Source organism: Hydractinia symbiolongicarpus, chromosome 5 (assembly GCF_029227915.1).
Source record: "Hydractinia symbiolongicarpus strain clone_291-10 chromosome 5, HSymV2.1, whole genome shotgun sequence".
Lineage (NCBI taxonomy): Eukaryota > Metazoa > Cnidaria > Hydrozoa > Anthoathecata > Hydractiniidae > Hydractinia > Hydractinia symbiolongicarpus.
In genome coordinates, this window is record NC_079879.1 from 8,272,526 (window position 1) to 8,286,173 (window position 13,648).

The 13,648-nt window shown below is 33.7% G+C and overlaps 3 protein-coding genes across 5 annotated transcripts; all 3 read right to left on the bottom strand.

Moving 5' to 3' along the window:
• Positions 1-443: 443 nt before the first annotated feature.
• LOC130644575 (gelsolin-like protein 1) lies at positions 444-2,701 on the bottom strand. 2 transcript variants are annotated; one of them, XM_057450237.1, is made up of 7 exons: positions 2,559-2,701; positions 2,081-2,170; positions 1,560-1,818; positions 1,267-1,457; positions 1,027-1,194; positions 824-935; positions 444-754 (listed from the first exon to the last, which is right to left on the bottom strand). In XM_057450237.1, exons 1-7 carry the CDS (start codon positions 2,628-2,630, stop codon positions 573-575), a joined length of 1,074 nt encoding a protein of 357 aa, XP_057306220.1. In that variant the 5' UTR covers positions 2,631-2,701; the 3' UTR covers positions 444-572. The 2 variants fall into 2 exon arrangements, with proteins under 2 accessions (XP_057306220.1, XP_057306221.1); XM_057450238.1 differs by lacking the exon at positions 824-935 and having other exon boundaries at positions 513-754.
• Positions 2,702-5,561: 2,860 nt separating this feature from the next.
• On the bottom strand, positions 5,562-8,695 carry LOC130644576 (gelsolin-like protein 1). Of its 2 annotated transcripts, XM_057450239.1 has the most exons (8): positions 8,518-8,694; positions 7,982-8,071; positions 7,617-7,875; positions 7,289-7,476; positions 6,826-6,993; positions 6,562-6,673; positions 6,179-6,364; positions 5,562-5,772 (listed from the first exon to the last, which is right to left on the bottom strand). In XM_057450239.1, the coding sequence occupies exons 1-7, from the start codon at positions 8,587-8,589 to the stop codon at positions 6,183-6,185; spliced, it is 1,071 nt and encodes a 356-aa protein (XP_057306222.1). In that variant the 5' UTR covers positions 8,590-8,694; the 3' UTR covers positions 5,562-5,772; positions 6,179-6,182. The 2 variants fall into 2 exon arrangements, with proteins under 2 accessions (XP_057306222.1, XP_057306223.1); XM_057450240.1 differs by lacking the exon at positions 5,562-5,772 and having other exon boundaries at positions 6,178-6,364; positions 8,518-8,695.
• Positions 8,515-13,385, bottom strand: LOC130644577 (gelsolin-like protein 1). Its single transcript, XM_057450241.1, has 9 exons — positions 13,174-13,385; positions 11,974-12,063; positions 11,444-11,702; positions 11,182-11,369; positions 10,944-11,111; positions 10,779-10,813; positions 10,430-10,506; positions 9,887-10,071; positions 8,515-9,624 (listed from the first exon to the last, which is right to left on the bottom strand). Exons 1-8 carry the CDS (start codon positions 13,243-13,245, stop codon positions 9,890-9,892), a joined length of 1,071 nt encoding a protein of 356 aa, XP_057306224.1. The 5' UTR covers positions 13,246-13,385; the 3' UTR covers positions 8,515-9,624; positions 9,887-9,889.
• Positions 13,386-13,648: the final 263 nt, after the last annotated feature.

A 13,648-nucleotide genomic window follows, 5' to 3' on the forward strand; every position in this document is an offset into this window, starting at 1 on the left:
CCTGGGACAAGGCTGGGAATCACGCTATCTCAGTAAAGTCAAAACGCGTTTTAAATAAAAGCTTATCACAAGTTGTCATTTGTAAGACACTTGAATATTATATACAAGTTATCAACCTCGATCCAAGGTTTTTTTCTCTTTTTAATATAAAGAAGGAACGGCAATAAAAAGGGGATAAAGAGCCCGGGGGTCAAGGTTGGCAAGTTTTCTTACCGTGTATAATTATAATAGAAAAGTGCACAGCCACAGTTACGGGCTATTGCAAACCTGACGTATTTTGAATATCAAAGTTTAGCTCTGGGCAGCGCGTTGGATAACTGTGTATAATATTTAAAATTGGCGGTTGTTGGTGCTGAGTTGTTGCTATCTTAGCACATAAGTAGCAAGTTCTCTTTATCAACGTAAAAGGTCCTCATGAAAAAGTCAAATCAGCATATCTCTAATTTGTGCTATTGGTATTATTTACATATATAAATATACAAATTTGTTTCTAATAGAAAGTAGTGTCTTCCTTTATCTTTATATGCATACGATACTTAAACTGCAGTATAAAGAACGCAGTTGTCAAACACTTAAAAAGCAGCGTGGAAATCAGCAGTCTCACTTCCCTCTGCTACCACAGTTATTGGAAGCCAAGGCGTTTCAGTCTTGTTCAAATAATTTGAGGCATATGATAAACCATTTCTCCGTTCGTCAACACTTGCTCCTTTACCAACCCAACAGTAACAATGTTCACCAGAGTTGATCACGTACACTAAGAGCGAACAAAGTACATTACATGGCGAAAAAAAAGTCGTTTAAAGATAAATGATGTCTATTATACCATCATCAGATGTCAAAAGATTCTTTGAATATCCATCAACTGGATCTAAATCAAGACTGCCATCTGCATCACTGACTCTAAACATTTCCCTTTTACCTTTGACATCAGGTTTCTATATAAAAAATAAAGAAGTGCTTCGAAAAAATTGGAAGATTCACACAGCAGTGACTTTATTAGGGTGGCTCGTAATAACAAGAACTTACTGCTTTGCTTTCTCCATCTTTTAGAGCTAAAAGGGCGGGGTGCTCAGGTGATGCTGTTTTTTCTTCCACAACCTCAACCTTAGCTGCTGTTTGTCGTGAAGACTTTAGACGAGCACACTCTTGCGAAGCTTTGTACTTTTCATCATGGGTGCAATCAGCACCATTATACTACAAAGGAAACAAGTGAAAAAAATCATATAACATTTCCCCGTTTAAAAGGAAAAAAACAAAGCAACTTACCTGGTATATGATACTACCGGTGTCAATGATAAAAACATCTCCAGATTTTAAGTTTCCTTTCTTTGCAGAAATTTCGGTAGAATAAATTTTTCCTCGTCCTGTTTTCTTTACGTGAAATAATCTGGTGGTGTAACCTTCAGGAAGCACCCTTCGAAAACCAGTTTCCGCTCCACCTTTCAATAATGTTAAAGCTGAAATGGTACAATAGATATTCTGCTATGCATTCTCCAGAGGTCGGGCTAAGCATCGGGCAAGGTATCAAAAGGAGATAAAATAAATATAAATGAACTTACTATCAAAGTAAGATTTAAAAAGTTTGGATTCATGTCCTTGCACTTCACGATGTTGGATAGGTTTATCATCCAACAACGTATCCAACTCAACAGTTTTGTATGCAGCAGTACCATACTCATCTTGCGTGGAATGTTTCCCAATCCAAAAATGAACATCATATTTTAATTCATCACCTTCTGGTTCTTTGTATGTATTTAAAATGATGTACGAATCTCCATTGTAGAATTCGCCATATTGCTCTTTCTCCCAATCCGTCACCTACATAGTGGGAGCCAAGAAATTGTGATTTAAACAGTGTTCAAACTCGTCCCCAGGGTCTTGTGACCCCTGAGATGTTATTACGGAGCGCCGCTATCAACTTCATCAAGAAAATAAAATGCCCTGGGAACGAGGGTGAACAATGTTCGGTGTCTGCAGACACTAAACAGGTATTTATGTCATTTAAGTCTACCCAGTTGAAAAGGTTGGTGGGCGAGGCCGATAGTGGTAACACAGAAAGTAACCCACAAAGTTGTATTACCTTGAATTTAACAATTCTCCAAATTTGTAGTCCAACTTTCTCCCCAGCTCCTTTCCAGGCTGGCTCCGTTTCAGCAGATTCCTTCTTGACCTAAGATTAAAATTTGTTGTGGATTTTATTTATTGAAAGAGAGCTATGATTAAGGTTCTATGGCTGGGTGGAAAGAATTTAATTTTTTTCTTAACTTTAACAGGGTCTATAACTTCAGAGATTCAATCAAAAACATGATTTTGATACAACAAAGACAATTATTATCTCCAGAGTTCTTCAAGATTAAACTATTTCAAGGTTTATTTCAAAGAGTTCTGGGGTCGAGAATGGGAGGCTCTGTCCGGTCCCGAAATATCAGGACTACTCTGATATTTGCTAGTTTCTTCTTATACTAGGTGATAATACAGAAATGCCATTCAAATGCCATTGGTTGATTAAATTTTTGTTAGGCGACAAGTCAAATAAAGTGGTTTCTTATAATACATACCTTTTTTTCTGTATCTGAGCCAAACAAGGCCATGTTAGAATCCTTCCAGTCATATTTCTTTGCCTTTATCATATTGATTTTCTTTAACTGTTCACAAAGCTCGACAATAAAGTTTGAATGTTATGCCACTCCTTTGCAACAGTTTGTGTCGACTTTATAATATTTAGTGAAGGCCTTATAAGGAAGTTAAAAGAAATAATTATGACAATTTATTAAGCGTGGCGAAGCGTTTTTAAAACAACCCGTAGAGGTTTTTTTAAGTGTTAGTTACAGAAGGTTTATACCTCACCAGATTTGAAAAAAAGGTTTCTGTTAATGACTTGTTCAATGCAAAAGTGCGTAAACTATAATTATTATGATAGGCATGCCCATCGCGAGCTTCCGCGTTGTGAAAGGTTGAATCAAGTGTAGTGAATTTTACTTCAAGAAGGTAATGTTTTCACTTCTTACTGCTTCACTTGTATGTACTGTAGAAGCTTTCAAAATAACTTCGCACGATATCTAACCTCTCTGAATATAACATCATCGGGAATATTCTAAATTTTAATTAGAAAATAAAGCGATACATTTTTTTCAAGTTTCAGGATTTTTTACCTGTTTCGCGAAAATTAACCAATGAGAAATGTGTAGATTGTCGATTCGTTAAAATTGATTCGCGCGAAATAATACAATTCGCAAAAATTGAGCCAGTTAAATGCGAGTCTTCCATGAAGTATCCAAAAAGATAAAAAAGCAGAATGATTTAAGTAATTTAATGTCAAGAATTCGCGGTTTCGGTTAATTCGCCGAAACATTTATGATTTTTAGGAATCGTTTAATTTAGTTCCTCTAAACTTGAAAATTATTCAACAACATTCGAGAAGCGGGAAAAGAAAACACAAAGTCTATTTTTATTTGGAGTATAGGTTCATTGCCAGCCAGTTTCTTTTGTCTTCGTTAATAATATTAGCTGATCTTCTGCTTTTATCACATTAGGCAAACCACATCAGAACGATACTGATATTTTTAGTGGGCAATCAAAAGGAAACAGAACGAATTATGCGTGTGATTTTATATATTTATATATTTAAAACTTTATAACTGCGGGGTTTACAACATCTTCCCCAAGGCTCTTGATATTTACGTTACACTTTAATCAAAAGCATTAATTTCCCGAAATAAGTTGACTTTTTGTTGGCTATCGGCGTAGCAATTTCGTACCCACAGCTTTTTTTTCGTCTGATATGAGCCAGCAATAAAAGATCTAAGAACACAAGGATATTTTCGCAGAATTAAATTTCGTGAAGTTTGGTCAAATTATCAAAATTTTGCATTTTGCAAAGCTTGCATTTCGCGAAAATATCTTCCGCGAAATTTAAGTAATATTAACAAATGTAAAGGAAATAAAACAACGACAAATGTAATCTTCCAAACTTCTTTTTATTTCTAAAAACAAGCAAAATGTTATGAAAAATATACTAAGGGGTAGGTTGCCAACCCGACCCCCATGCTCTTTGTCTTTTTATTAGAAAAAAAAGCCCTGGGATCGAGGTTGGTAAGTTGCAATAATCCATGGGTGGAAGAAATTATTCACTAAAACCCAAACAAAATTGCAAAAATATTTTCGCGAAATTATTTGTATACCATAGATTTCAACACCGTCCCCTTAAGACTTGTTAGGTTTTTTATATTTAAACGGCCTGAAACAATTTAAAAAACCTAACAAATCCTGGTTACGAGATTGACCCTAAATATCTTTTGGGAAAATCCTTATTTTTGCGAACGCCATTTGCGATAATATATTCCGCGAAAATTCACTACTTTCTGAGTACTCGTACATCTCTTTAAACACCGAAAATTTGTTCTTGTTAAATTTTTTGACAATAATTAGCTTTTTTACGCAGTATATATCAAACGAAGAATATGAACTTTTTTGATGTGTCTATGACAGGTTAAGTTTTGTCCCCGAACTTATAATCTGGTTTTTTTTAAACACGGATGGACATTTCGCAATATATTTTTTTTGCATTTCATCATTTTCCCGCTCGTTCACACGTAAGCCACAGAATTAATGAAATTAAATAAGAAAGTAAAAGCAATAGAAAATCGTACCATTTTGTTCAGTTTCATAGAAAAGGCGTTCTTGTACAAAAAGAACCGGAAATAAATTAATTTGTATGATAAAACCTGGACATTTCGCAATATATTTTTTTTGCATTTCATCATTTTCCAGCTCGTTCACACGTAAGCCACAGAATTAATGAAATTAAATAAGAAAGTAAAAGCAATAGAAAATCGTACCATTTTGTTCAGTTTCATAGAAAAGGCGTTCTTGTACAAAAAGAACCGGAAATAAATTAATTTGTATGATAAAACATGTTAAATCATGATGCATTAACTTTTCACCCCTTTTTTTTCCCCAAATATTTTCTGAAATTTCCAATCCTCCTGGGTAAGGACCAATTTCAAACCATCCACCTAAGTTATTGGTGTTAGGAGGTGCCCACACTATAACAAATGCTGGGAACGAGGTTGATAGAAACCTAGGGTTGTCGATTTAATACGATGCATAGTAACAAATAAAAGCAGTAATTTAACAGCACATCGCACTTAACGTCTAGACGTGTGATTGTGGCTGTATTATTCTTATTTTTTATTCTGGCTACAGAGGTTCTCCATAGTGCCCTTTTTCCTTTGTTAAGGCTGGAAATGATAAAATGAAAGCAGGGTAGATCATAGATTTTGTCTATCAATTACGAAATGAAGCATCTGGGGTGGAGCACATTTTTATAATTTTCTCCACCAAAGTTTTTTATTAGATTTTTTGTGAGTCTCTGCATCATTTTATGGAGACTCGGACTAAAATTATTGTACCTTAAAAATTTTTCCTAGTTATTAGGTTTTGTATATTTCTAGCCTAAACGGTATTTGTAGTCCTGTAAAATGTAATCTTGTTCTTACACCTTCCTGGTGTCTTCCGCTGAAAACAAATGGAATGCTTCTGGGGACTACGCAAAAAAAAAATTCACAATAAAAATAAGTTTATTTTCTCCAGGTGATACTAAATTTATGTTTACAAATGTAATTTTACAAAGCGACAACGTCTTGACCGTACATCACAATTCTTGACCGTACATTACATGCCCTCAGTGATGTGTCCACGGAGTGTGTATGTGTTATGCGACAATCAAATCTTTACAAATTAAATAACTATTCAAAGCACCATACTTTGATCCTAAAAAAAGAAGCATGTTGATTCATATCGTTGGACATAATGCCCCTCCCACCCTCTTTTTTTGCTGACATCAAACCTTTTTCATATCTGATTTCTTTGATGTTGCAAGTTTTGCCTTTCACCTTTACATATATTAAACAACATAGTTTAAATCCTTGTAAAAAACTGATTAATGCTGAATATATAGCTTGCTTGTTTTCTGTATTCAAACCTCCTTTAAAAAAATGCATGGCCAGTCAAACAAAGAGTAGATGTTTGGCTACGATGAGCAGTAATTTCTCAAGTTAAAATTTTGAAAAAAAAAATCCCAATCTTTCTGAACACAACAATCTTGTTTTTTATTTTTATTGGCAAAAGTACAATACAAGAAAGTTTGAATCTAGATTAATTTTTGTGAGACACCTACCATTTTAAAAAGCAGCTTGGAAATCAGAAGTCTCTTTGCCTTCTGCTATCACAGTAATTGGAAGCCATGGTGTTTCGGTCTTGTTCAAATAATTTGAGGCATATGACAAACCATTCTTTCGCTCATCAATACTTGCACCTTTTCCAACCCAACAATAACAATGATCACCAGTGTTGATCACATACACTAAAATACCAGAAATTTTTTAAGAGTATGGTCATTAAGAATGTTTATTTATTTTAATTTTGCAAATGATATTTTAATGAAAGTTGAAGGTATATACTAATGTTCTTAAAAATTTTCCAAAATTTTGATGAAAATTACTACATTTACTCAGCAATTAGTATCTTGTCACATATCCTCAAAAAACAAAAAATAATTACCATCATCAGATGTCAAAAGGTCCTTTGAATATCCATCAACTGGATCCAAATCAAGACTGCCATCTGCATCACTGACTCTAAACATTTCACGTTTACCTTTGACATCAGGTTTCTAAATATATATTAGACAAGTAAATAAAGACAAGAACACCTGGATAGCTTAACAATCATCATCATAACAATTATCTATTTACATTCTTTAATGTCGCATTGAAATAAAAAATGTCAAATAACAAAAAAATAATTGGAGAATTAGGTCCTTACTGCTTTGCTTTCACCATCTTTTAAATTCATAAGAGCAGGATGTTCTGGAGATGTTGAATTTTCTTCTAAGGTTTCAACTCTAACCTTACCCCCACGTTGTGATCGAATACGAGCACATTCTTGAGCAGCTTTAAACTTTTCATCATGACTGCATTTCGAGCCATTATACTAAAATTGGAATGGTGTGATTTGCAAATTTTTAACAAAAGATTTTGTAAATAGGACTTTAAAATGCAAAATAAAAAAAATTGCAAATGAACACATTGTGAATTAATTAGCTCAATAACCATTGTTTTACTTATTCTAAAGTGAATTTCGTTATCCATCTTTGTTTAAAAAATGCAGAATTTGAGTTTGCAGACAAACTCACAAACATTAATTCAACATTCTTTTCTTCCTTTAACCCGTAGTAAGATATAAACTATCTCTATTAGATTGATAGTTATTCATACAAGGAGCTTACTTGGTAAATTGTAGTTCCAGAGTCAATAATAAAGACATCTTCAGATGTCAGATTTCCTTTCTTTGGACTAATTTCCGTGCTTGTGATTTTTCTTCCTGCTTTTTTAACATGAAACAATCTTGTTTTGTAAGATTCTGGAAGCACTCGGCGAAAACCAGTTTCAGCACCTCCCTTTAATAATGTTAAAGCTGAAATAAAAATAAAAACAGTGAAATTATGAGTAGCTTTAAGTTAAGAAAATGTAAAAACTTTTGCAAGTACAAGTTACACTTGTATATATAAATTTACTATAAATTCCTAGATTATTAACAGATCAGTAAGTACCTACAGGTAAAGTAAGACTTGAATAGCTTTGTTTCATGTCCTTGCACTTCACGATGTTGGACAGGTTTATCATCCAACAAAGTATCCAACTCAACGGTTTTGTATGCAGCAGTACCATACTCATCTTGCGTGGAATGTTTACCAATCCAGAAATGAACATCATATTTTAATTCATCGCCTTCAGGCTCTTTGTATGTATTCAAAATAATGTACGAATCCCCATTGTAGAATTCACCATATTGCTCTTTATCCCAATGTGTTACCTATGATAATTTATATAAAATATTAAAGCTAAAAAATAGGAATTATTGGTACTAAAAATATAAATTTAATATATATAGCTATATATATATATATGTAGAAATTTACCTTAAATTTTACAATCCTCCAAATTTGCACTCCAACTTTGTCCCCAGCTCCCTTCCATGCTGGTTCAGTTTCTGCAGATTCTTTTTTTACCTAGACATTGTTGAGTAAAATTGCTTCGTTTATAGCGTTTGTGGTGGAGTAGCTAGCTAGCTTATGTTTAGACCATAAAGCACTGATGTTAAAAGTACTAAAACTAGCCAAATGAATTCAATAATTAGCTAGCTTCCTATTTAGTAATAAGAAGTTCAGCAACACAGACATTTAACTAATTTGTAGTGCAGCACTCGCGTAATATATCAAACATTAACTTGAACTTGGTATTATGACTATTTTAGTCATTGAAGTGTGGGTTAAGGTCCTTTCTACGAAGTACTTAGCTTAGCCTTTTAACCTTTTGATCTCAACAATTAACGTCAGCTAGCTAGCTAGTTATAAATATTTAAAAAAACTTTTGACGTTAAAATGCCATAAAGAATGTTCAACGTAAAAATAAGTGTACAGAACTAGCTAAAAATGGCTTATCTAACTAGCTATACCTTTTTATCTGTGTCTGAGCCAAACAAGGCCATGTTGGAATCAGTCCAGTCATATTTCTTTGCTTTTATCATCTTGGTTTTGTGAGTTGTCGACAAGTAAAAAAATAGGTCAAGGAAAAACTTTTTAAAGTTCTTTTGCCACTCCTCTTCGCTCGTAACAGTTTAGAGAAGAGGACGGTTTATTTTTATAGATCGCCTTTATGGGTTTGTTTATGTGCCCTTTTATGGTTACCAAAAACAATGCTGTATTATCTTACATTGTTACATGCCTTTAAAGAACATGCAAGACGAATTGTTTTGGTACCATGTAAACAAACGCACCAATGTTAGCTAACTCCATCGCAGAGCTTTTTTGGAAATGTGTTAAGCAGACACCTTAATAAATTCAATGTATGCCGTTGAGTTATTTACATAATGTGTGGAAATTGTTTTTAGCTAAGTTCACTCCTTGACAAATGTTGCTAGGGAGGGCATAGTTGACTCATTGATACAGAATGTTTATCTCCATGGTACAGACTTGAAAAAAAAAGAAACGATTAATAACATATTAGACTATCAATTTGGCTTTTGATGTAAACGAACGCACCAAATGTCAACCATTATTCATTGTCTAAAAAAGTTTAATCTTGGCTCAATAGGCTATTACAAATAACACGCGGGTTTTTATCCGTTCTCAAAGTTTCCTATAATAAATTCATTAGCATTTCCATTTTAGTAGTTTTTAACCACTTTTGTTATCAGTGCACTTTATTTCGTGAACAATATCAATGTTGTGCGCCCTGAAGCTTATAAGAAATAATAATAATAAAAATAAGAGTGCTAATTATGACGAAACTACTCCATCGGGGTGCTTGCACATAAAAAACTTCTTTATCATTTACAATTTTCTGTTTTTGTAACGGATCTTAAAAGGTGTAGTTTTACAAAAAAACCAATCCGCCCTACACGGCGTTGTTAAAAGTCTCTATGAAATTTACGTTTAATATAAACCAGTTAGTCTGGAAATAACCACAATATAATTGTCTTTTACACTAATACAATCAAACATGAGCATAAATTAAATTGTTGCCTCCATAAATAACATTTCTTCAAAACATCAAGTGAACTCTAAATAAATAAATACATAAAAAATAACCAAAAATTAAAAAGCATCGCCTAAAAAGCTTCCAACTGCAGAGAAGAGACCCTATTGATGACATTGCGCAATTCATTCACTACCGGTGACGTCACCATAAAGAGAATCAGTCTGCTTTGAGGCTAGATCTAAAATATATTACTATTAACTGATTATAAAAAATATAGTTCAGGAAATTTCTTCTATATCTGGAAGTGAATAATTTCCGGAAATGAAAATAACCGTCTCGCTTACTATTTAAAATGCTGCGTTGAACTCGGCGGTTTCTTTTCCTTGTTGAACTACAGAAACAGGAAGCCATGGTGTACTTGTCTTGCTCAAGTAGTTACACGCATAAGCTAATCCATTTTTCCGTTCGTCAACGCTTGCTCCACTTCCAACCCAACAAAAACAATGTTCGCCGGAATTCACGATGTACACTGAACACGAAACAAAAAGTAGAGATGTAAACAAACACAGAATAATCCCTTATTTGATCCGGTTTTAGGCGTCGGAAAACAGACTAAAGTTCTTATAAAGATTTACTCCCACGGCATGCAACATTTGCAATAAGTTTCGTAATAATTACTTCCCTCGAAAATATATTTCCTTAAAGCACACGGACGAAACACTAATATTGAGGTTTGCACTAAACTTTTGTATGGCATACATTTTATGGACAAAAACCCAACGTCGGTCCCTCTGACAAACAATTAGCACTGCATAAAAAAGGCCAGATGGGGGATTGCGTTGTTACATGGACCCGAGAACTTGCTAAATGTATCCAATGTCACTCACCGTCATCAGAAGTTAATAAATCTTTTGAAAAGCCGTCAACATCATCCATATCCAAACTACCGTCAGCATCACTCACTCTGTGATGACACAAACAAAAATAAACATTACAAGATGCGGTGAGAAATCTTTCTTCTGTTGCTTATAGAACATTGACTGCGTTTAAATATCTGCATTTCCTGATTAGTTGACAATTTTGTTTTCAGAACTACACGACTATCGTGCAAAACTCGGATGGAAATCTTGGATGGTTTTTTGAACAGATAAACTGAATGTTGGTATAAAAAATACAACGATTTTTTAGCAATCAACACTCAAATGTACACATAAAGTATAAATTTGTTATTTTTACCTAAACATTTTTCTTTCACCTTTTTCTTTAATTTTCTAAAGAGTAAAAAAATATTTTTTGAACCGTCCATACCTTTGTGTTCCACCCTCTTTGTTTCACCCAAATAAAAGAAACATAAAAAATTCTAGAGACGAGGTTGGTTTACAGTGCATATGACTAGCCTACCTCTTTGCTTTCACCATCTTTTAAAATCATCAATGCTGGATGCTCAGGTGAAGTATTTCTCTCTTCCAAAGTCTCTACTTTGACTTTTCCACCACGTGTTGATCGAATGCGAGCACATTCTTGCGCTGCTTTGAATTTCTCGTCATGGCTGCATTCCGCTCCATTATACTGCAAGGAAAGATCGATGTAAACAAAAATGTATTGAAAAGTCCACTTCTGGTTACTTAAACGAACTTACCTGATAAATAGTACTTCCAGTATCAATGATAAAAACATCTCCTGTTTTCAAATTTCCTCTCTTCAAGCTAACTTGAGTGCATGTTATTTTGCGGCCTTGTTTCTGAACATGGAACAATCTGGGTTTGTATGCTTCAGGAAGCACTCGTCTGAATCCAGTATCAGCCCCTCCTTTTAGCAGTGTCAAAGCTAAAAATAATTGTCATCAAGAGTTAGCTCTTCAGATGGAACAAAATCTAATCAACGCAAAAAAATAAACTTACTATCAAAGTAAGATTTGAAAAGTTTGGATTCATGTCCTTGCACTTCACGATGTTGGATAGGTTTATCATCCAACAAAGTATCCAACTCAACAGTTTTGTATGCAGCAGTACCATACTCATCTTGCGTGGAATGTTTCCCAATCCAAAAATGAACATCATATTTTAATTCATCACCTTCGGGTTCTTTGTATGTATTCAAAATAATGTACGAATCTCCATTGTAGAATTCACCATATTGTTCCTTGTTCCAATGTGTTACCTGTGTGGAGAAACCGTTTTAATATCAAAAATGTTAGAAAGAAAATTGTTTTTTTATTTCGTTTCCAGTGGCAATATAGCGCAAAACATTCATTTATTCTGAATAAATTGATTGAATTTACACCGCTTTAACTAATAAAGACGAGGCGCGATTATTACAACAAAAAACTCAGCACATCCGTAGGAAGTAAAAACATGGCAAGCTCTTGTTTTTTTAGACAAGTGGAAACTATTTTTTTCTTATTACACAAAGAGTGATACATACTACTGACCTTAAACTTGACAATTCTCCAGATTTGTAAACCAACGTCGTCCCCAGCTCCCTTCCAAGCAGGTTCAGTCTCTGCAGACTCTTTCTTCACCTAAACGACGTTATATACATATAAGGATAACTGAACGAAAAAATTATAATTGCTTATTTAGTAAAATGCTTTATCAGCGTTTAAAAGCGGAAAACCATGTGAAAGTTTTTATTTGTAACCTTTCGTCATGTTTAATTCGCATTAATTACACATTTTAAGAAATTGTTCTAATGAGCAGAGGTTAATATGGTGATTTCATAGTCATCTGAACTTAACCTCAAACAACAAAACTGAAATCCTGCGAGAAGAAAAGAGATGATCCACAAAGAAATGAAATGGTGTTAAACTTAAATAGTTTGGAACAGAACCTTTTCCCCAGGGCTTTTTCTCTTCCTGACAATCCTCCGAGACTGACAGCGAAAAAGAGGTTTGGCTTTGAATAGAAATCACCCGAAAATAAACAATTCCTGGGGACAAGTCGAAAAAGGGATGCTGAAACCAACTTTGTTTCCAGGCTAAATAAACAAATTATTTATATATGAATTTCAATGGCGACTTCACAGTTCTTTCGTAGCACGCAGTTAAAATGAAAACGCCAATAAAAGGCTTTACATCTGTCTGAAACTTATAATAAAATCTAAGTGGTAGAGTTTTACAAAGAATGTATTCTTTGTGTTTTATTAATTGTTGATTATAATCCTAGCTACCTTCAGATTAAATCTTAGTTGCTTGGTAAGCCATACGAGCAAGAACGCAATTCATATCAAACGATTAAGACGTATGAAACTAGTTCTATACGTGCAATGTTGAAGACGAAACTTCAACGACAAATTCAACTTTGTTTATTTTGTTTTCTTAAAAATAAAACCAGCACTAAAAACTAGGTGAGAAAATATTAATTTGGTAAATGAATACAAAATATAACAAAAATTATAACATAAAAATACGTTTTCTTATAAGCATAGCAAAATTCAAAATTCAAAATGGAGGGAAAGTTGAGTATATTCCGCACCCTTTCTAACCCTGGGATAGAAATTCGAATTTTTTTAGGAAAAAAACAAAAGGTGGGCGTACTATAACGTAATTCAGATTCGAGTTCTATTACCTCTACTCAGGCTTAAGACAGTGTGCTTACAAAAAAGAAGCAAATTGGTATTTATAAAACTATACCTTTTTCTCAGTGTCTGAACCAAACAAAGCCATGTTGGAATCCTGCCAGTCATATTTCTTTGCCTTAATCATTTTCTTAAAAAGTTTGTATATATACAAAACTTGTTGAAAATTCTTTTTCGTTCTCTTTGAAGCGTCAAAAGGAAAGGTCGTTTTTAAAGCTTGATTCAAGTTTTATAGCCTTCTTAACCCCCCTTAAAAAGGTCGCTCCAAGCAGTAAAAACAATAGGTGTATTATACGGTGTTATGAGCAAAGTCAAAGGTTGTGAGATTAACTGACGTTTTAATAACGAACGGAACAGTATGGTATGTTTGTTGAGAAGACAATTACGCCATTGATTGTCGAGAGAAGATTAAGATTTCTTGAACAATAAACATTATATGAAGCTATATAAAACTTATATTTGAAATTCTCTACAAAAATACACACGAATGGTACTTCAGAACGTTTTATCAAATAACATTAAATCGTGCC

What these genes read in the sequence shown, in the direction of transcription:
- LOC130644575 (XM_057450237.1), bottom strand. Translation starts at nt 2,630, where the DNA reads ATGATAAAGGCAAAGAAATATGACTGGAAGGATTCTAACATGGCCTTG. An exon ending in GCTCAGATACAGAAAAAAAG is followed by an intron (nt 2,171 to 2,558) that starts GTATGTATTATA and finishes TTTTAATCTTAG; the next exon opens with GTCAAGAAGGAATCTGCTGA. An exon ending in CCGGTAGTATCATATACCAG is followed by an intron (nt 1,195 to 1,266) that starts GTAAGTTGCTTT and finishes TTTCCTTTGTAG; the next exon opens with TATAATGGTGCTGATTGCAC.
- LOC130644576 (XM_057450239.1), bottom strand. Translation starts at nt 8,589, where the DNA reads ATGATAAAAGCAAAGAAATATGACTGGACTGATTCCAACATGGCCTTG. An exon ending in ATTCAAGTCTTACTTTACCT is followed by an intron (nt 7,477 to 7,616) that starts GTAGGTACTTAC and finishes TTTTTATTTCAG; the next exon opens with CTTTAACATTATTAAAGGGA. An exon ending in CCTTTTGACATCTGATGATG is followed by an intron (nt 6,365 to 6,561) that starts GTAATTATTTTT and finishes CTGGTATTTTAG; the next exon opens with TGTATGTGATCAACACTGGT.
- LOC130644577 (XM_057450241.1), bottom strand. Translation starts at nt 13,245, where the DNA reads ATGATTAAGGCAAAGAAATATGACTGGCAGGATTCCAACATGGCTTTG. An exon ending in GTTCAGACACTGAGAAAAAG is followed by an intron (nt 12,064 to 13,173) that starts GTATAGTTTTAT and finishes AACGTCGTTTAG; the next exon opens with GTGAAGAAAGAGTCTGCAGA. An exon ending in GGTGAAAGAAAAATGTTTAG is followed by an intron (nt 10,507 to 10,778) that starts GTAAAAATAACA and finishes GTGTCATCACAG; the next exon opens with AGTGAGTGATGCTGACGGTA.